The 20986-nt window shown below is 51.3% G+C and overlaps 1 protein-coding gene across 1 annotated transcript in view; it reads left to right on the top strand.

Annotated features, from left to right (window-relative positions):
* Positions 1 to 20577, top strand: part of VWA5B1 (von Willebrand factor A domain containing 5B1) — a 39689-nt gene extending 19112 nt beyond the window's left edge. The window contains exons 10-21 of the mRNA XM_059690955.1: positions 667 to 781; positions 1190 to 1375; positions 2772 to 2955; positions 3724 to 3914; positions 7724 to 7925; positions 8400 to 8696; positions 11386 to 11523; positions 14234 to 14365; positions 17219 to 17293; positions 17897 to 17966; positions 18489 to 18606; positions 20092 to 20577. Coding sequence (XP_059546938.1) covers positions 667 to 781; positions 1190 to 1375; positions 2772 to 2955; positions 3724 to 3914; positions 7724 to 7925; positions 8400 to 8696; positions 11386 to 11523; positions 14234 to 14365; positions 17219 to 17293; positions 17897 to 17966; positions 18489 to 18606; positions 20092 to 20577 — 2194 coding nt within the window. The remainder of the gene's footprint in view (positions 1 to 666; positions 782 to 1189; positions 1376 to 2771; positions 2956 to 3723; positions 3915 to 7723; positions 7926 to 8399; positions 8697 to 11385; positions 11524 to 14233; positions 14366 to 17218; positions 17294 to 17896; positions 17967 to 18488; positions 18607 to 20091) is intronic.
* The last annotated feature ends 409 nt before the right edge of the window (positions 20578 to 20986 follow it).

The raw sequence follows: 20986 nt of genomic DNA, 5'->3' as shown, positions 1-20986 counted from the left end.
GCACAAGCTGAAGGTGGGACGTGGTTATCCCGGGCTGCCCTGGACTGGGGGTTCCAGAACCCAGGCCACATGGAAAAAATGCCAGAAGACAAGGAAAGAACCTTTTAGAGCAGTGGTTCTCAACCTTCCTAATGCTGTGACCCTTTAATACAGTTCCTCATGTTGTGGTGACCCCCAACCATAAAATTATTTTTGTTGCTACGTCATAACTGTAATTTTGCTACTGTAAACAATATGTAATTATATATGTGTTTTCCAATGGTCTTAGGCGACCCCTGTGAAAGGGTCGTTTGACCCCCAAAGGGGTAGCGACCCACAGGTTGAGAACCACTATTTTAGAGCTTTGCTTCCAAGGTGGTGTGGCTGACCTCAAAGTTAGCCTCTCCCCCTCAAAGCTCAGGAGGGATGAGATGCCCACACCTCTGCACCCAGCTCCCAACCAGCAGCCTGGGCAAAGGAAGCCCTTTCTGCTGCTTAGACTCTGAGCTGGGGCGGAAGTCATGGGCTTCCTGTGTGAGTGTAAATGCCCATTGATGGCCCTCTTCCCCGGCCCTCTGCCTGAAGCTGGGCCAGCTGTGAGAGAGTCCGCCTGGAACATGCGCCCCATCAGGAGACAAAGATGGCAGAGAGGATGGGAAGTGGCAGCCTCTCTCCTCCCCTGCCCAGGTGCTATAGCTTTGGAATTGGACCCAACGTCTGCCACAGGCTGGTGAAGGGGCTGGCAACCGTGTCCAAGGGCAGTGCTGAGTTCCTGATGGAGGGGGAGCGACTGCAACCCAAGGTAGGTGGAAGGACCCCAGTCCCTCTGCTGCTGGACCCTCACTCTAACACGTGGGGGAAAGGAGGCCCGGGAAAGCAAATCGACTTGCTCAAGATCACTATCTGGTTCACGTTTTTGACACAAACTTTCTGGGTGCCCTGGACTAGTCACAACCCTCCTTTGAGTCCTGGATTTTCTCATTTATAAACTGCTAAGCTTAGAGAAGATGCCAGCAGACATTTGCTCCAACTCTGGCATTGTAGGAGCCTAAGAAGTGGCATGCTCACTGGCGGGCAAGCCACCCCAAGGCCTCTTGTCACTTCTTTCCTGCTCACATCCCCGCATGGTCATACCCACCTGGGCTTCGTGCGTCTGGACATACCCCTGCTCACACATCTCCCCAACCGGTGTTCTGATTCTGCCCAACAGATGGTCAAATCCCTGAAGAAGGCCATGGCCCCAGTCCTGAGTGATGTGACTGTGGAGTGGGTCTTCCCGGAGACCACCGAAGTGCTGGTCTCCCCCTTGAGCACCAGCACCCTCTTCCCTGGGGAACGGCTGGTGGGATACGGCATTGTGTGTGATGCCTCCTTATACATCTCCAACTCCAGATCTGTAAGTATCTTAGAAATGCCCGGGGTCAGTGGGGGTCCAGAAGCATGCCCTTGCGGCCATCCTCGCTGGAAAGACTGTTCCTGGCAGGAAGGAACGAACTGGATCTGGGCTTATAGCTGTGAGGTATAGATGCCAGGCCATGGAACACAATCTACAAATAACTAATGAGATTGGAAAGACATAACTTTTCAACCCAGAAATCCCTTCTAAGGGATCTAACAGAAATAAAGTGATATGATGGAGTTATGTCCAAGGATTTATTGTAGCATTTTTTGTGGTGGCAAAAACTATGGCCACATATTAATGCTGCTCCCCTCAAAATGTCGTTTGATGTTACACGCAGCAGGAGAATATTGTGAAAGACATTATTACAAATGATGTGGTAGCTAGAATATGAATTTCTCATCAAATAAACTTAATTATTGAGAGAGGACAACAATTTGTACAACTGAACTGGTCAATTCGGTTTCTAATTTTCTCTTGTAAATTCCAAGACTTCATAAACTTCTTTTTCTAGTCCAAAGGTACCCATTGCCTCCCCAGAGCTCCCAAACTATTGTTTAGTAGATCAACAATAATAGGTACCATAAGACACTGTGGTCTCACATACTTATTTTAATTGAATTGATTTTTTAAGGTGATTTTGTACTCCTTTTTTCCTTTTCTACTTTGTCCTCTTTCCTACATCAGGTGACTTATACTTTGGTTGTCTGATCAGGCCTGACTGTTGAAGGAATGAAGGTTAATAGCATTTTTTCTTTGTGATTCTTGTAGCCTATGTCATCACCTTGTATTTATCAATGGATGACATGTTGACTTTTTGACTGATAAAACGTTAAATGTGAATATAAATACAGCCACCACGTGAATGCTTAACCATAGGGGTGGTAGAATATTGCACAATCATCAAATGTTTAAAAGAGTAGTTGACGTGCAGGACTTCCAAAATGTTTAAAGTGCAGTGTTCAAGATACTGCTAAATAGAAAGTAATATGGTCCAGTTTTTGTAAAACAAAAATGATCCCCAAAAGCCTTTATGTTTTATATGTATGTATATACTATGGAGAATGGAATGGGAGGAATTAGATGGTTCATTCTGTTCATTTTGTTTACTTATTTGGAGACAGCAGTGACATTTAGAATTACCTTTTAAATTTTTTAATAAAGAATATAATTTAAAATATAAACAATGTAAGTGATATGAAGTAATTTTCATTCACCATCTCATAAACAGAAGTCTGCCTAAATTCTCCAAGCTAGCAGAACACTTTTTTTATTATTATTCCACTTCTAACATGGACTCCCCACCACCTTGCCTCACACTGCTTGCTGCTCTGTGGCTGTTCTTCCTGCCATCTAGCCTAATTCCCAACCTTCTTTCTCTCCCTTCCTCCAGGACAAGAGGAGACGATACAGCATGCTGCACTCTCAGGAGTCCAGCAGCTCTGTCTTCTACCATTCACAGGATGAGGGGCCCGGCTCAGACAATGCAAATTGTCCCAATAGCTTGGGGGAACCCCTCAACCTGCAGCAGGACACAGATGCCCGGCCGTGCAGTGGCGACCCCGCCACCAGTCCTGGTAAGTCTGCCGCCCTTTGTGCTTCCCTCACTTCTCCAGACGCTATGATGGCTACATTTTGCTGAGCACTTACTATGTGCTAAGCACTTTATACAAACAGTCGCACTGAATAGTTAGCAGCTGCGGGGTGGGGGGGGCTACCACCTATTCTACAGATGAGGAGACTGAGACAGGGAACTTCAGTCACTTGGCTGAGCTCGTGGAACTTGAAAGAGGTCGAGTACAGAGAGTCTAGACCTGTCTGCCTCCAGAGCCACTTCATGGTTTTAGTTTCCACTCGGAGGGCATTTCCTGATCACCTACCCAGGCTAAGTACTGAGCACAGTGTGAGCAGCAAAGATGACTCAAACGTGGCCTTTTCTTCAGAAGCTCTCCAACTGGTGAGAGGGATACAATTGGACTTAGTTCTGAGAGGAAGCAGAGTGACATGGGCCAAGGGAGGTTCTGGGCCGCAGACATTGCCCGAGCAAAGGTGTGGAGGTGTGACACCTAGAAAATACAGCCACAGCTGGTTACTCAGCTACTATACTTGGACACATGGAACCTTGAAAAGGGAACAGAAAGGAGAGTCGCTGGGTGATAGATTAGGGCCCGGTTCGGCCAGGCTTTGAATGCCAGGTGAGGTGAGGCAGGCAAACATACGTCAGTAGGTGAGCAGTGGAAAGATCAAGAAGTTTTCAGGCATGAAAGGGTATGCAAGCCCCTCCTTCTTTGCCCGCTGTCCTCTTCCTGCACTCTGGTGGCTCCCCTGTCACCGCCCCTGTCCAGGTGTGGGCCTCTCCCAGCGACGACGGGCATATAGCACCAACCAGATCATCGACCACAAGCCCTCCCCGAGGGCCACCACGGTCAGCGACCCCACGATGGCTGCCAGGAGATACCCACTGCGGAAAGCCAAGCTGCAGGACCTCATCAACCAGCCCAGCCCAGGTGCCCAGCCGAGACAGACTGATTTGCAGGTACCCGGGCGGGGCAGGATGGAGTTGGGGGAGGCCATGGGTAGGGGTGAGCTGTGTCTCCTGCTTCAACCGGAAGGATGGAGCCTGTCCACAACTGACTGAGAAGTGAGTCACCTCTTCCTTCATCTGCCTGACCCTCAGTGACCCCTTCCTTACAATGATACCCATTGGCCAATGACAGCACCAGTTCTCTGCACACAGCATTTCCCAGCTGTCAAGGAGCCTCCCCATCTGCTCTCTCATTTGATTTTATAGCAGCCCTGGGAAAGGAGGGGGTGTGGAAATGAAGGGTAAAGGTCACACAGCTTGTCTGGAGATTAAAACCTGGGACCCACTTCCTGCAAAGCTCTTGCTTCCCTCTCCATCACACACTGCACCTCCTGCAGATACCAAGGATGGTACACCACCCAGGGCAGGGGTGATCTCAGCGCTACAGCCACAGCAGGGCCAGTTGCCCCCTGTCCAGCTAGACCAGTTTCTGGCCTCAGCACCTTGGACATGATAATTCTTTGTTGTTGGGCGCTCTTGTGTAGAAATTGTAGAAATTTTACAGCATCCCTGGCCTCTATCAAATGAATGCCAGTAAACCACCACCCCCAGTGATGACAACTAAAAGTGTCTGTAGACATTGCCAAATGTCCCTGGGGGAAGGCGGCAAAATCACCAGTTTAAGGAACACTTTCCTAAAACAATGGGCTTGATGGAGCTTCGTCAGGGTGAGTCTGTGGTTCCACAGGAGCCGCCTTTCATTCCCCACGCCCACCCACAACCTCCATCCATCCCCGCCTCCACAGACGCATCAGCCCCCACGCTCCCCAGGGGCAGACACACTGCCACCTCGTCCCTGAGGTCCTTCTCTGTCCTTAGCCAGGGATGCAGTTGGAAGACACTGACCTTGGAGTCAGGCAGATGCTGCTCCTCAAACATGTTCCTCAACCTCTCTGAGCCCCAATTTCTTCGCCTGTGAAATGGGGAGAATAGCTTGCGTGGGTGGTTGAGCTAACAGCCATCACAGATAGGTACTGAGAGCCAACTACAAGTGGAGGACTCTTGCAGGCATCGGGTGATAAGAGATCAAGTGCCTGATGCAGTGCCTGGCACACAGTAGGTGTCCTTTAAATGCAGGTCTGGTTAGTGAGCGCTCTGAGCAGTGTGGCTTCTCTTCTCTCCTACTTGCTTCTGGCCATCTTTGCTCATCTCTGCCCCATCCCCTGCTTGGCTTCTTCCCCAATCTGATTCTCCCCAACACAACATGTGCACACATGTATACACGCTCTACAGCCTCTGGCTGGGTGAAGGCTGAACCTGAGACTAGTCTATTGCCATGGAGACTGTAGCAGCTTGTTTCTCAATGTGGTGGTGATGGCGGGGCAAAGGTGAGAGGAATCCTAGTCTCTGATGAGGGAGGTGAGGTTAGGGACGCCCTGGGATGCAGCAGCCCCGGCTGGGTACCAGCTCCCACTGAGGCCATCCAGTCCCAGTCTTCTCCCACACCCTTGTACCATCCCAGGACCTCAGGTCCAGAGGAGACGGACACCTCAGCCCCTGCCCCAAGGAGCAGGAGCCCCCATCAATGGGGAGTACAGCCCCTTCCCAATAAATACTTGGTAGTGATGAGAAAGACCACCCAGTTAGCTGTTGGCCTAAAAGACTGAGAAACGTCTTTTCTCTCTGTTACACCTAGTAAGTGCCCTTGCGCCCTGTCTCCTATCAGGCAATGCAAATGTTGCCAGAGACACAAATTCATTTTTAATTAATTTAATATTCTTTAATTACAAACATTCTACATACTCAGATTGTGAAAATCACACCCTCACACAGTTCAGTTGAGTATAAAGTAAAAAGAAAAGTACCCCAACCTATTTGGTTTTGAGTGTTTCCTTCCAGAAATACTACACACACACACACACACACACACACACACACACACACACAAACACACATACACAACACACATACGTGATTTAAATAATCACATATACAAACTTCCTTCTAATTGCTTTTCTAATATCTTCTTAATTCACTTTTTTATATACAGTAAAATTATTCTTTTTGGTGAATGGCTCCATGAGTTTTGACAAATGAATAGTCATGTAACCATTTCCACAATCAGAATACAGAAGAGTTGCAAATGTTTTAATGTTTTCTCTTAGACATCTTCCCAAATTAGTTTTTAAGAAACTGCCTGTTTTATTGCAGTGCTGTGTGGTGTTCCAACACATGGACGTACCATAACTTACCAGTATTTGCCAATCTTATTGAAGTACATTCAGACAGTTTCCAGATATTCACAAACTCTTTTTTTTAGCAAACAATACTGCAACAAAGATACAGTACATGTACATAGATATTTGCAACCTTGTGTATTTCCACAGGATTCAATTCCTAAAGGTGGAATCGCTGGGTCCAGGAGCGTGGGCCTTGTTAATGTTGACAGCTAGTACGGGGCTGCATCGTTCTCCACAAGTACACGTCACCGCGCACGCCCACCAACAGTCCATGGGGGACCCCCGTCTCCCCATGACCACATTGCGTGTCATCAGACATTTACATATTTTCTAGTCTGGAAAATGGGAAAAATCATAATTCATTTCATTTTATTTTCTTATCCTCGCCTGAGGATATATTGTTATTGATTTAAGAACGGAAGGGAGAGAAACATCGATGTGAGAGAGAAACATTGATCCGTTACCCCCCATATGCACCCCAACTGGAGATCGAACCCATAACCTAGGTATGTGCCCTGACTGGGAAGCGAACTCTTGAATGATGCTCCAACCAATGAAGCCACCTGGCCAGGACTGTCATTCATTTTAATTTAGAGCAACACTCAAGAGCTGAGCATGTTTTCATGGGTTTACTGGATACTTTTTCTGTAAACGGGCTGTAAAGGCCCTTAATCCATTATTTCATCGAGTGTGTCTCCACACTGATTTCTAAGAGCATTTTCTTGAAAATGAGCTTTGTCATGCATGTTGCACATATATTTCCCAGTTTACCCCTGGCCTTTCGATGTTTTCTTTTGGACAGACTGAGTCCACAAAACAGAACAGAACGCCCAGAAATAACACCAAATGTGCATGAGAGCTTTGTCGGCATAGAGGTGGGGAACTCATAAACCCTAGAGCAGTGGGTCTCAACCTTCCTAATGCCTTAACCCTTTAATACAGTTCCTCATGTTGTGGTGACCCCCAATTTCATTGTTACAAATCGAACATAATGAAAGCATAGTGATTATTCACAAAAACAATATGTAATTATATATGTGTTTTCCGATGGTCTTAGGCAACCCCTGTGAAAGGGTCGTTCGACCCCCAAAGGGGTCGCGACCCACAGGTTGAGAACCGCTGCCCTAGAGACTCCAGAAAGGAACGGTATTCAATAAACGGTGCTAGGACTCAAAAAAACAACGAAAAGGCTGGTTCCTATTTCCTTACAAGAAAATAAATTTCATGTGAATCAAAGATTTAAGCAAACAAACAAATATCACAAAAAGTCTATAGGAATTTTTTTTTTTAAGTAGGAGAGACCTTTTAAGCATGACCTATGAGAAGGCCTAAGGAAAGGGTTAATTTTAAACACACACAAACGTTTTAAACTTTGTGGCAAAAATAAGTGAGTGTAGATTATCTATGGTATGTGATTTTCCATCGTCTTCCGGGGTTTGGACTTCATCCATGGTTTGGGATTATTCATGTTGACATTTCTCATGGGTAGTGGAGAGTAAGTGGTTTGTCCTTGGGTGCTACAGGCGGAGCTGGGGTGGGGGGGAGCGGCCCAGCCTCCTCACCTTCCTCTTGCCTTCCTAGCCCTTCCTGAACAGCGGCTGGGACCTGTGCCAGGGCCCCAAACTCCGGGGCCCAGGGGCCCGCAGGCCCTCTCTGCTGCCCCAAGGCTGCCAGCCCTTCGTGCCCTCTGACCAGGAGACCCAGGCCTGGAGCCCCATGAGGGAGCTGGATCTTGGGTACAGCCTGCAGCCTGCCTCAGACAGCCTCAGCCCTGGGGACCAGGGTAAGTGTCCTCAGGGCCCGGGGCCTGACGGGGAACAGGGAGGACTCCTTGGCTATGGCCTGACTGCAGATGACAGGCCCAGAGGACAGATGCCTGTGCCCTTTGGGGGTGGGGGGAGTCTGCTGTGGCCCCTTCTCTCCCTGAGGACCTCACCAACCCCTCTTTTCCCAATCAACCTGGCCTTTGAGAGGCCTGTCCCCTACCGCACGTCCTCCCTGCGGCACCTTCTCCCCGAGGAGTGCCCCACCCCATCCTACCGGACCCCTCAGGTCCTGGCTTCCTGGGAGGTGGGGACCAGCCCATGCCACCCCACCTGTTCTAAGAAAGGAGTTTCGAGATCCCTGGGAGTGCGGCTGGGGTGCTGTACTGTTTGTTTAGGGGTGTTTGTGCCCTGGGAACGGATGCTGTCCCCTGCGGGACTGGCCCTCTGTCCCCCAGTTCAGAGCACTGTCCTCTTCGTCCCTCCGCCCACAGAGCCGGTCCATCAACCCTCCTCCTTGGAGACCCAGACCTCCCCGGCCTGGGAGCCGCAGGCCAGCACCGGCAGGCCAGCCACCCCAGACCCCGTGGTGGGCAAGGCCGTGGTCAAGGGCCTGCGCGACAGCCAACGTTTACAATGGGAGGTGAGCTTCGAGCTGGAGCCCCCGGGCCACGAGCGGAGCAGAGCGCAGGACGCCGACCTTTGGAAGGAGACCTTCCACCACCTGGCGGCCCGCGCCATCATCCGCGACTTCGAGCAGCTGGCGGAGCGCGAGGACGAGATCGAGCAAGGTGAGCGCCAGGGCCTGCGCCTGCCTCCTGGCCTCCGAGCCCCGCCCCCCTCCGCAAGCCCCGCCCCATGCCCCGCCCACCTCCCCCGGCTACACGTGTCCCTTCTCCACACAGACCTGCCACCGCCCAACCGCCCAGTGCTCAACTCCCCAAAGCATCGCTGCTTCCAGGTGCCCCCCCCGCCCCCCCCCCCCACACACACACACACACGCAGCGCAAGGCTCCAGCCCCTCCGGTATCTGCCCCATCCCCTTGCCTCCTCCCACCAGCCCTGGGATCCTCCAGCCCTCCCACCCTCACCGGTGATCTGTCCTCTCCTCCCCCTCCTCCTCTCCCTCCTCCGTGCCCTCTGCTTCTGGTCCTCCACCCCTCCTCACTTCCCAACCTTCTCCCCACAGCGCCGTCTAAGACAGAACAGTGGGGACAGCCCTATTCCACCCACTCTGCTCCTCTGGGACCGCACCTACCTTCCCACAGACCCCACTAGACGGCGATTCCCAACCTTTTTCTGGCCACGCCCCACCTAAGCATCTCTAAAATCCTGATGCCCCCACCCCATGATATATAATTCTTATTATTCAAAAAGTGAACTCCTATTCGCCTGGAGGAAGCCTAAAAGGCCATTCACTTAGTCTAAACAAGCTTCCAAAGAACATGGCATCCATGAAAGAGAAAAATAAAAGAATGTGAAAGGACAGTTGAAGTACTGAGGAAGAAATCACTAAGAAATTGTTTAAAAAATAATATGAAGTGCTATGAAAAGTAGCAAATAAAGTTTCAAAACATATAATAGAGAACTGAAATGCATAAACATTTCACGATATATACTTATATACTGTATATGAGGCCCCTAGAGCCATAAGAAATGCAAAAAATTCACTGTTAATCACTCACTCTCGAATTGCCCCCCTTACAAAACAAATTGCCCCTGTGGGGTGTGTGCCCCACATTGGGAACCACTGCCCTAGACCTGCTCGGCCCACTCACTCACTCATCAAGGCCACTTACTGAACGCAGATCCTCGGGGGGCCAGCCTTGGGGCTGAGCACAGTGACCAGCATCCCTGCCCTTACCAGTGCTTGACACAGACTAGCAGGAGAGCCAGCATTAATCAAATAAGTATAGACACTCTTAATTGCCCGCATTTGCCCTAAGTGCTATTAAGAAGAAATATAGGGATACAAGAGATTGTATAACAAGGGTGGTGGGGAAGCTCATTTAGCTCAGGAATTGGGACAAACTTTTCTTTAAAAGTGAGTCCTGGGATCCTGATGGAGTCCACTTGAAGACTAGACAGATGGAGATAGAAATAGAAAATATTTTATTATTTGTTACAGTGTATGCTTTATTTACATAATATGATTTATATTTTATATTATTTGTATTGTAAAGTCGTCATTAGAAAAAACTTATTGCACACACACCAAAAAGACAGTTCGCAAATCAAGAGCACCCAAACCAACATATGGAATGAAGCTCAGGGGTATCCTATATAATAAAAGCCTAATATGCAAATCAACTGAATAGCGGACCAACCTGTGGAACAACCAGTCACTATGATGCACACTGACCACCAGGGGACAGATGCTCAATGTAGGAGCTGCCCCCAGCCCACAGGCCCCAGGCCAGCTAATGCAGGTGCCAGCGGGGGCCCCCTGATCACCCTGCCGGTAGCTCCACAGATCGGCCCTGATCTCTGGCCAGGCCTAGGCACCCTACCTGTGCACAAATTTTGTGCACTGGGCTCTAGTATTATCATAAAGCAGCTTATAGAGTGAGGAAGCAGTGACAGTTAATTCTTCATGGTGATTGGTTATAAAGTTGGAATTTTCAGCAGTTACCTTACAGTAACCTTGGGAAACAGTTCAAGTCTCAGAGGCAGAAGCAAAAAATGTCCCCGGTCACGTTAGTCTTGCAAAATGAGCTAAATTAAACTTTGTTTGTTTAATGAAACTGGTTTTGCCTGCTCAGGGAATTTTCAAGGCTGATCTCTGTTTGGTTTTTATTTTAACATTACATAATATGTTATTTTTTTCCCCACGAGCACTTCACCTTACAGTTTACAAAACGTGTCCCCTCTGCATGTCCTCGGCTCCTCACACAGCCTTTTGGAGGTGGCAAGCCACAGAGACTGCTAACTTGCTGCGTGGAAAGAGCTTGGGCTTTGGGAACAGACCACCACTAAGTCCCGATCCCAATCCACGACTACCTCGCTGTGTGACCTGTGCCTGCCGCTCTCCCTCTCTGGTTTCCAACCTTCCCTGCAGAATTGTCCAATGGGCCAGACCAGTGGCCCACACTCAGCCAGGATACTATGAAGTCCTGCGGCAAGAGTCTCATCAGGCAGCTACGAACTGAAAATAGGAAATGCAGACAGCACAGACGGCTTTGGTTGTCTTTAATAACACTAGTTATTTAAGGGCAGTAACTGTCTTTTTTAGTCTTAGATGTCTTACCTCTTTTACTTTAAAACATCCTTATTGTATGAAGTGATAGTGGAGGGTAACAATTTGCGGGGGGGGGGGGGCGGTATGTTCTTAAGCGGCAAGTTGGAAACCCCTTGATTTGAAGGGCTTATTTCATCCTAAAGATGGGACCACTGGTCTAGCCTTCCCTCTGGCTTCCAGAGCTCCCGTGTGGGAGAGAACGTTCTGAGTCCACACAGTCACCCCAGCTTCTCCCTCCGCAGGATCCAGCCGCCGCTACCAGGTGAACGCTGTGCATACCAGCAAGGCCTGCAACATCATCAGCAAGTACACTGCCTACGTGCCTGTGGACGTGAGCCAGAGGCTGTACCTGCCCACCGTGGTGGCCTACCCCAGCTCCGGTAAGGCAGGGGGTGGCCAGGCAGCCCCCGGGGGCTGGAGGAGGTGGCTGGGACCTTAAGGGGCAGAGCTGCAGGATGGGGTACACAGAAAGGCCCAGTGGTTCTCAACCTTCTGGCTCTTTAAATACAGTTCCTCATGTTGTGACTCAACCATAAAATTATTTTTGTTGCTACTTCCTAACTGTCATGTTGCTACTGTTATGATTCGTCATGTAAATATCTGATATGCAGGATGGTCTGAGGCAACCCCTGTGAAAGGGTCGTTCGACCGCCAAAGGGGTTGCGACCCACAGGTGGAGAACCGCTGGCCTAGAAGCATAAAGACCCCAAAAGCAGATGGTGTAGCCACCATGAGGCACAGAAACCTGTGAAACCACGCCACTCCCTTATGCCCACCAAATAAGCATGACTTCACTGAAGTTTTCCAATGAGGACAATGATATGTGCTCACTGTAGAAAATTCCAAAATGTAGGAAGACAGAAAATAAATAAAAGTGATTAGAAGTGACAGTCATCCAGAGATGAGTATTGATTACCTCCTTGGTGACCACCCTTCCAGACTTCTCTCTATGGATATCTCCATAGAGAAATCAAAAAAACATAATTTTGCATGAATTGGATCATATCAATGTGTGCTGTTCCTTACGAAATATGGGTGGGAAGGTGAATATCTACCATCATTTTAACAGCTGCGTTGTTTCCTGATGCAGAAAAATACTAATTGTAATAGTCAATTTGACAGGGATGGAATGGATATATGGATATGGAATGGATGGATATATGGAGATATATATAATCATTTAGTCCTCAGAACAACTCTGCTAGGCAGATACTATTACACCCATTTTAAAGATGGGCAAACAGAGGCAGAGGGGGTTAAGTAACTTGTCCAGGGTCACACAGCAGGAAGAGGCAGAGACAGGCTTTGAACCCCAGGGATCTGGCTCCAGAATCTCTGCTCACCCCGCTCCTCTCCAGCTGCCTCTTACGGTTTCTCAAAACCTACTGAATCAGCCCCTCATTATTAGACCTTCAGTTTATTTCCTTTTTGACAATTATAAATGATGCTGCTAAGAACATCTTTGTGCACCTGTCTGGTTATCTGCTCAGGGTTAATGAACTCTCAGAAGTCAGATTGCGTATCAAGATTGCCCGTTTAAAACTGTGCTGGATGTTACCAAACTGGCCCAGGCCCAAGAGTTATTCCGATGCCCGCCCTCGCCAACACTGCCTGTTGTTCATCTTTCTAAACCCTGCCAGTCTGATAGTGAGGAAAGACGCTCCCTGGGGAATTTCTTTAGTTTTTAGTTTTGGGGTGAGATGCTGTTCACCTGTTTGGGAACTACGTGTTCTTTTCATCTCCTGAATTACTTTTTCCCGTTCTTTGTAGTGTCTTTTTTTTTTAGCAGACCTCCTGAAAGAACTGTGTTTGGAAACAGAATGTGCCTTCCCTCCTTCCTCCTGTGCCCTGCACCCTTTTGTTTATAGTCATCACTGTTCTCAGTTCGGGTTCTGGCCAGCAGCCAGGCTGTTGCTCCACTGGCCATGTTTATGCACTGGGCCTTGTCGTCCTGACTGGCATGCTTATTCAGGATGTCTGTCCCTCCCACCCGCCTCTGACCATCCTCCTGGCCTCTGTAGCCACAGTCTGGGAGGTATGGAGACCATCCCGCCAACCCCAAAGGTCTGCTCAGCACTTCCCAAAGTGTGATCCAGGAAACTAGAACCCTTGTTCCCCATCCCTCAATGGCCATTCAGCACAAAAATAGGAAATCCCAGCCCTGGCCATGTGACTCAGTTGGTTGGACATTATCCCATGCACCGAAAGGTTGCCAGTTTGAGTCCCAGTCCAGGCACATGCCCAGGTTGTCGGCTCCATCCCCAGTAGGGTTTTGCTCTCACATTGATGTTTCACTCTCTCCCTCTGCCTTCCTCTCTCTCTATAAATCAACTTTTTTAAAAAAAATTTTGAACAGGAAATATCAGATCAGGAAGAAACTGAACTAAATACCAGTTCAGGAAACACTGAACTAAATAAAGCTCAAAGGCTTTCTTCACAGCAGAGTCTTAGGAACCTTTGGGATGTTAATATACATCAGGAGGCTCAGAGAATGGACCATAGTATGCAGCTTCTTCAAAATTTATTGCCCAATAGAACTCTTCTTTATTTTTTTTTAAAGAATAACTTACAGACTAGTGTTCTCATAGAGTGGGTTCCCCAAAACACACTTGGGTGCTGTAGCTTCATCTCGCTTCCATCCATGCCCCATTGGTGATGCCCTGAGACTGCAGGGACCTGCCTGTGGCGGGGGGCATGGGACCTGGGTCTCTGAGACAGCCAACGGGGAATGAGAGGAAATGGGGTGTTCTTGAGAAAACCAGCCTTTAGACTAACTAGAAAACACTGCTGCTTTCTGAACATTCTCTCTCGGCAGCAGTATTTACCTAGCAAAGTCGGTATTATCCCCATTTTCCAGATCTGGACATTGAGGTTGAGAGTGGTTAGCACCCCATCCAGCTACTAAAAGATGGGCTGGGGTTCAAACCCAGGTCATTCTGGCTCCAAAGCTCATGGTCTCACCTTGTACAAAGCCTCCCTGTCTTTGGATAATTAACAGGCTGAAGCCAGAATCCTTCCTGCCAGCTTGGGAAGGAGGCAAAGGACTGGCACAATTGCACCCACCTGACCCCTTCTCCTGTCCTCACGCAGGTGCTGCACTGCGGATGGCCAGCTCTCGGGCCCTGAACCAACAGTGGAGGGGCAGCTCTGCTGGCTTCAGTCGGTCCCAGTCCGTGTTCACGGAAGACTCGGCAGCAGGACCTGGCAGATTCCAGAACCTAAGTAAGAACCACCTGGGGCGGGTTCTGGATCCTGAGCTCCTGAGTCATGGCATCCTCGTGCCCAAGACCCTGGAGGCCTCACTCTGAGTCTGCACTTTGGGCCCTTGCAGGACCAGGGTGAGGCCAGGCCTCCCGGGCCCTCTGAGGCCTGAGATGGGCAGCGAGGTGCAGCATGGCCCAAGCATGCTGCCTTAACACAGCGTTGCTGGGAGAGCTTCTCGGAGCCAGGAGCAGCCTGGCCTCCCTGCCTGCGTGCCCACACCATCCCTTCACCTCTCCCCTCTGAAGGTCCGCCAACCCCGGTGGCTATTCCCTGCCTCCAACTTCTGAGTCCTGCCAGGCATCCAATGCCAGAAAACCTGACAAATAGGGGAAAGTGGAGAGCAACGAGGCAGGTCCATCGTTTGGGCCCTACCATCTGCCTCGTTCCTTCCCGCCTTCACCTGATTGCGTTGTGCCTGCAGCTTGGTCCTTGAAGATCCGTGGTTTGGCCTTTTTGTGACTTTACACTATTCACAGGAGGCTTCAACTCTCTGTGTCCTGAATGTCTGCATGTCTTTCTGTCCCTCTAAAGCAGTGGTTCTCAATCTTCTGGCCCTTGAAATACAGTTCCTCATGTTGTGACCCAACCATACAATTATTTTCGTTGCTACTTCATAACTGTAATGTTGCCACTGTTATGAATCATAATGTAAATATCTGATATGCAGGATGGTCTTAGGCGACCCCTGTGAAAGGGTCGTTCGACCGCCAAAGGGGTCACGACCCACAGGGTGAGAACCGCTGCTCTAAAGACATCCTAACAGCTGCACCAGTCCTAACCCCTTTCTTCACGCCCCCGGGTGTGCAGTGAAGATCTGCTCTGTGCACAGGGAGGACATTGGACGACCCACCTGGCCGCAAGCCAGGATGCCCAGATCATAATTCAATTTTAACCTGAGGGTTAGAAAGTTCTCACGGACATTGATGGGTTAAAAAGGGAACAGTGGGTAAGCGGGTGGAGGAGCTCTTTAGAATTAAAGAGTTCTGCCAACTCTTTGGTTCCATCAGAGCCTCCAAAATTGGGAACCTGCTCTTCCCCTGAGCCATGCTGAGCCTCCAGTCTAGAGGAAATGCCTTCCTTTCTCCATAGCGGTGGCCCATGACTTCCATCAAAATCACAAATCCCTTCTGTTTCTTTTCTTTTTTTAACATTTTTTTTTTATTGATTTCAGAGAGGAAGGGAGAGGCAGAGAGAGATAGAAACATCAATGATGACTTGAGAGAATCATCAATCGGCTGCCTCCTGCACACCCCACACTGGGGATCGAGCCCACAACCCAGGCATGTGCCCTGACCTGGAATCAAAGTGTGACCTCCTGGTTCATAGGTCAATGTTCAACCACTGGGCCACGCCGGCTGGGCGAAAATCCCTTCTTTTCAATTGTCCTCTGATTCAGACCCAAGTGTCTATTATATCTAGGCTGTTCTCTATCCCAAGCACTTGCCCTCCCCAAGGGTGATAATCGCTAACACGTACTGAGAGTTTCCTGTGTGCTGGGCACTGTCCCAATTATCCATGGCTCCTCATAATCATCTGAGTTGGTTTATTTTATTGTCCCCATTAAGAGATGAGAAAACTTAGGCTCAGAGAGGTTAAGTGACTTACTCAAGGTCACACAGCTGATATAAGGTAGAGCCAAGACTTAAACTCAGGCATTGTCTGGCCCCAGAACCCAGGAGTTTAACCACCAGGTTAATTTGCCTCCTGATTGCCTCAGTCACTAGTTCACTCCCATGCTGCCCCACTCCACCCGAGCACCTAGTGATAACCAGAGCTCCTTGGCCCTCATGGAGCTCCTGACAATCTCATAGGGGACCAGAGGCTCTGATGAACATATCTGTGCATGAAGCTTTTTCCATAATTTGGTTTATTCTTTTATAGTATACTAGAGTCCTGGTGCACGAAAATTCGTGCACTGGGGTGGGGGGGGAGGGTCCCTCAGCCCGGCCTGCCCCCTCTCACAGTCCGGGAGCCCTCAGGGGATGTCCTACCTCTGCAGGAAGCAACCGGGTCGATCAGGGGAAGGCGCTGCCCCCACCACCCCGCTGCTGCTGCCTCTGCCAGTCGCCGCAGCCGCCTGCTCTCGGCCCTCGCAGCCGCCGCGGCTCTGTCCGGAAGGACATCCAGAAGACGTCCGGTCTATCCGGTCTAATTAGTATATTACCCTCTTATTAGTATAGATTGCCCATCACTCTCCATCTCTTGAAATAATGATCCTAAGAATAACTACCCTGATGACACATTTTGCACAAACCCTGTATAATTATCACCCCCATTTTACAGATGAGGAAACTGAGGCTCAGAGCCATGTTCTGGTGCCTCCTAGAGTGCTGGCATGAAACCCTCCTCAATGAGACACAGACCTGGTGCTTCATGCCCACTTCTCCCCCAACCCCCAACTTCCACCCTCAGCCCCTGACCTACTCCTGCTTCCCTGATGGGTCTGTAGCTCAGAATTTCATTGAGCACTTACTATGAGCCAAGTATCTCACTGAATCCTTATAATACTGTGGGACCGATACTGTTATCCCTAATTTGCAATCAAAACTTATGAAGGCAGTCCCTTTGCCAGGGTCACACAGTTAGTCAATGGGGGAGTTGGGACTGGAACCCAGGCATCCTGACTCTTATGGCAGAGCAGTGGTGGTACCTTAAAGACAAAGGCCCATCCAACTAGGGATGGAACACTTACCTTGTTCTCCAGCCCAGCCCCAGGTTCTGTGAATTCAGCCATCACTCTCCTGGCAGGGGTGGGAGAGGAGAAAGGGAGAGCCAGGGGGCTCAGGCCTCACTGGCTTCCCTCTGTTGCAGATGTGGAGGAAAACCCCGCTGTGCCCTCCGGCAATGCCACATCCCCGGGCGGGGAGAAGTACGCTGCTTCTGAGGGTATGTGAACCACCGCCCGGCTCTCCCCTTAATGAAGATAGTGATCGTGGTTGATCCTCGGGCCAAGAGAGTGTCTTAGCCCAACATAGTCCTCAGTGGCTCATTTATTGCTCAAAGCAACCCTGTGCGAGATAAATAGGAATATCCCCAACTTAAAGGCTAGGAAACGGAGACTCCGGGAAGTAAAGTGACTTGCCCAAGGTCACACAGCAAGTCCGTGATGAAGCCAGGCCTGGAATCGGCCTCCCAGTTTCTAGCTGACCATTCCACCACCACACTCTGCCTAGATTCCTCCAGCAATGTGCCAGGGAAGGAAAATCAATGTCCCCATCCGGGGACAAGAGGGTTTCATATGAGGCTGTCACTGCCCCAACAGGGAACCTTCCAGAAGATGCCAGGGGCCACCAGCCAAGGACACTTGGAGGCCTGTTTCTTACACATGGGCTGATAGATGTCACTCCTCCCCGTACCAACTGGGTCATAAACAGAAAGCAGCCTAACGGTCCCCTAGCTCCCCTCTGGGCCTCCGTTTCCCCAGCTGGGCAGTGAGCGGTTGGACAGGGTCCTCTGTCAGGCAACAACTGTCACTGTGTGGCTCTCCAGGTCCCCAGCACGGCCTGGCCACCAACACCCCTTCTTCCTTGAAGACCTCTGAGACCCTATTTGGAACCAGGTATGTGGGCTTTCCCTTGGGGGACACTCCACCACCACCCGTCTCCCAGGGGCTGTCCCTGGCTTGGAAGGCCAAAGGCAGGCCCAGCCTGACATTCAGACAAAAATGAACAGTCCAAACGGTGCCAAGAAGGCCCCATCCAGAGACATCACTGTCCTCCAGGCATCCCACTGCAGAAATCCCACCTCAGTGGTTCGTCTCCCACAGGGCGGTGTCTCTGCAAACGCGACCCCCTGGGAGGGCCAGCCTGAGACACGCTGACCGCTGGGCTAAAGACCGTCCTAAAAAAGCATAGCCTGGTCCCCGTCCAGGTTGCTACTCACTCACTGAGGGCCTCAGGGAAAATGCACACCCCTCCGGCCTCAGTCTCCCCAGCTGTCAAATGAGGAGATTGGAGGAAGCCACCTATCCGATCCCTTCTGGCCTGACTTTCAGAGGCTGCTGAGTGAGCACCGGGGGGTGGGATGACCAGGGACACCACCGGGGTGGCTGTGGCCGCTCTTCCCTGCTCCACCCACACAGGCTGACTCTCAAAAAGTCCAGGCTGCTGACGCAAGCAGCCAGGGGCTTCCTGGGCAAGCCGCTGACCAAGACTCCAGAGTCAACGCCGGGGAGCCAGAGCTTCGACTACGTCCCACTGGTGAGTGCCCCAGGCGCCGGCTGCTCCACAGAGGGGCCTTCCCGGGAGCCCCCTTCCCGCCCCCCCCCCCAAGGGAAGAAAACCTAGGCCTCGCACCCACGTAGTCAGCAGGGCAGAGGGGTCTGCACAAGACCCCCACCCAGGGTCTAGGAATGTTGCTAAAAGCTAGCGGCAGCATCATCTTGGCAATCGGCTGCCCTTTTTAAAAATTCACGGGAGTTCCACATTCTACCCCACCATCTACATGTGTCTGATTTTCAATGCATAACAATAAGCCTTGAAAGGACGCCCAGGTGAGTAAAATTCACACCCCACGAGCATGCACTGTGTTTGGGAAGCGGCTCTGCAGACGCCCCAGCACGCTGTGGCAGGGTGGGAAGCCAGGTGTGGCGTGGACATCTCTGAATTGAGGAGCCAGGGGGCGTGGCCTGCCACCTCCGGGCCAGGGGGCGTGGGGAGCAGAGGTGCCGGCAGGAGGGACATGGTTAGAGTTTCACTGTGTGGCTCCGGTCCCTGCACCCCGAGCGCACGGAGCCTTTCCAGCCATCCGGGGCAGCAGAGCGCTGTGCGGGGGTTCACTCAACCAGGACCTGTTGAGCCAGGCCCAGTGCTAGGCCCTGGGAGACAACCTTGAACCAGCTGAGCAGAGTCCCTGAGCTCATGGCGCTGTGGTGGGGACACAGACAAGGAGCCAGGCAATTCTGCCCCTTGGGCGCTGTGATAGGAGAGCTCGGGTTGGTGGGGCAAAGCTAGGCGGGTGGGGCACCTTCTCCAGGCTGTTGGTCGGTCAGTCGGTCGGGAAGGAATGACGCATGGCTGACTGAGGAGCATAAAGGTCAAGCTGAGACCTGAAGGCCGAGGAGTGATAGCTGGCAGCCTAGAGAGGAGAGAGAGAGAGAGCGGCGGCTGGAGAATGGGGCTTGAGGAGGAAAAGTTGAGGACGAACCAGCAATTTGGAAATCATGGTTGGGACTTATTCTAAGAGAAAACTGACGCCACTGAACTGACGTCAGAGAGTGACATGATCTGTGCCTTACAGACCCCTTGTGGTGCTGGGAAGATGAGGGGGTGGGGGCGAAGGAAGGAAGTAGAGGCAGGGACAATGCGGGGAGGCGGATGGTGGACTCCAGAGATGTTTAGAAAGCAGACCTGTTGGCACTTGGAAGCTGATTGGCTCGGAGGGTGGGAGAGGGCGGTGAGCTGCCCAGAGCCGGCTTGACTGCCGAGGACAGTCTCCGTGGGCGGGATGGGCCCACCCGCCCAGAACAAGAGGCAGGTTAGGAGTGAAGGCGTTGCGTTGGGCTTGGAGAGTGATCAGTTTGGAGTGCCTGTGGGATAAAGGAGGGAGCTGCTCAGTGGGCCTGGGTGCCCCGCAGGTCCCCCAGGAAGATGAATGGTGGGCTGTGTGGACCCAGACTTTTGCATGGCTTGGGGCTCCACCACCTAAAAAGTTGGAGGCCCACTGAGGGGCTCCCGCACCCACAGGTGTCTCTGCAGCTGGCCTCCGGAGCCTTCCTGATGAACCAGGCCTTCTGCGAGGCCATCCACATCCCTATGGACAAGCTCAAGTGGACCTCACCCTTCACCTGCCACCGAGTGTCCCTCACAGCCCGCCAGCCCGCGTCTAAGACCAGCCCCTCGTCTCGGCACCCGTCTTGTGACACCTTCTCCGAGGAGCCTCTGGCAGGGAACAAGGCGAGCTGGGAGCTCAGCGCGGTGACAGAACATACAGGGAAGCTGTGGGCCACGGTGGTGGCCCTGGCGTGGCTGGAGCACAGCTCGGCGTCTTACTTTGTTGAGTGGGAGCTGGTGGCCGCCAAGGCCAGTGCGTGGCTGGAGCAGCAGGAGGTGCCGGAGGGCCGCACGCGGGGCACGCTCAAGGCCGCCGCCCTGCAGCTGTTCGTGCTCCTGCGGCACTGGGACGAGAGCCTGGAGTTCAATATGCTCTGCTATAACCCGAATTATGTGTAGGGGGGTTGGGGCAGGGGAGGCGGGCGGGGGCCTGGGGGCCTGGGGGGGGGGAGCTTTGGAAGCTGTAATATATTGGTTGCTAGAAAGAGCCCTGGACTAGCGGTCAGGAGGCCTGAATTCCATCCCAACTTAGCTACCACCTAGACAGACCATGCCCCCTGTCTGGGCCTCAGTTTCCCCCCTCCTCCCCCTGCCCCGCCCCCCCGTAAGATCAGTGGGTGAGGTGAGGTTGGACTAGAGATCTAGAAGGGTCAAAGGTTCCTTTCTGCCTGGACTGTGGGCTGCTGTGGGGGTGACAGCCCCTGGGGGTGGAGAGGAAGCACAACTTAAACCTGGGATCCCCCAAGAGGAGGAGCACGTGGCCAGTGTCCCCTCAAATAAAAGGGTGAAAGAGCAAACCCCAAAACTG

This window comes from Myotis daubentonii, chromosome 3 (genome assembly GCF_963259705.1).
Source record: "Myotis daubentonii chromosome 3, mMyoDau2.1, whole genome shotgun sequence".
NCBI lineage: Eukaryota > Metazoa > Chordata > Mammalia > Chiroptera > Vespertilionidae > Myotis > Myotis daubentonii.
Note: the sequence above shows the minus strand (reverse complement) of the source record. Positions and strands in the feature narration are given on the sequence as shown.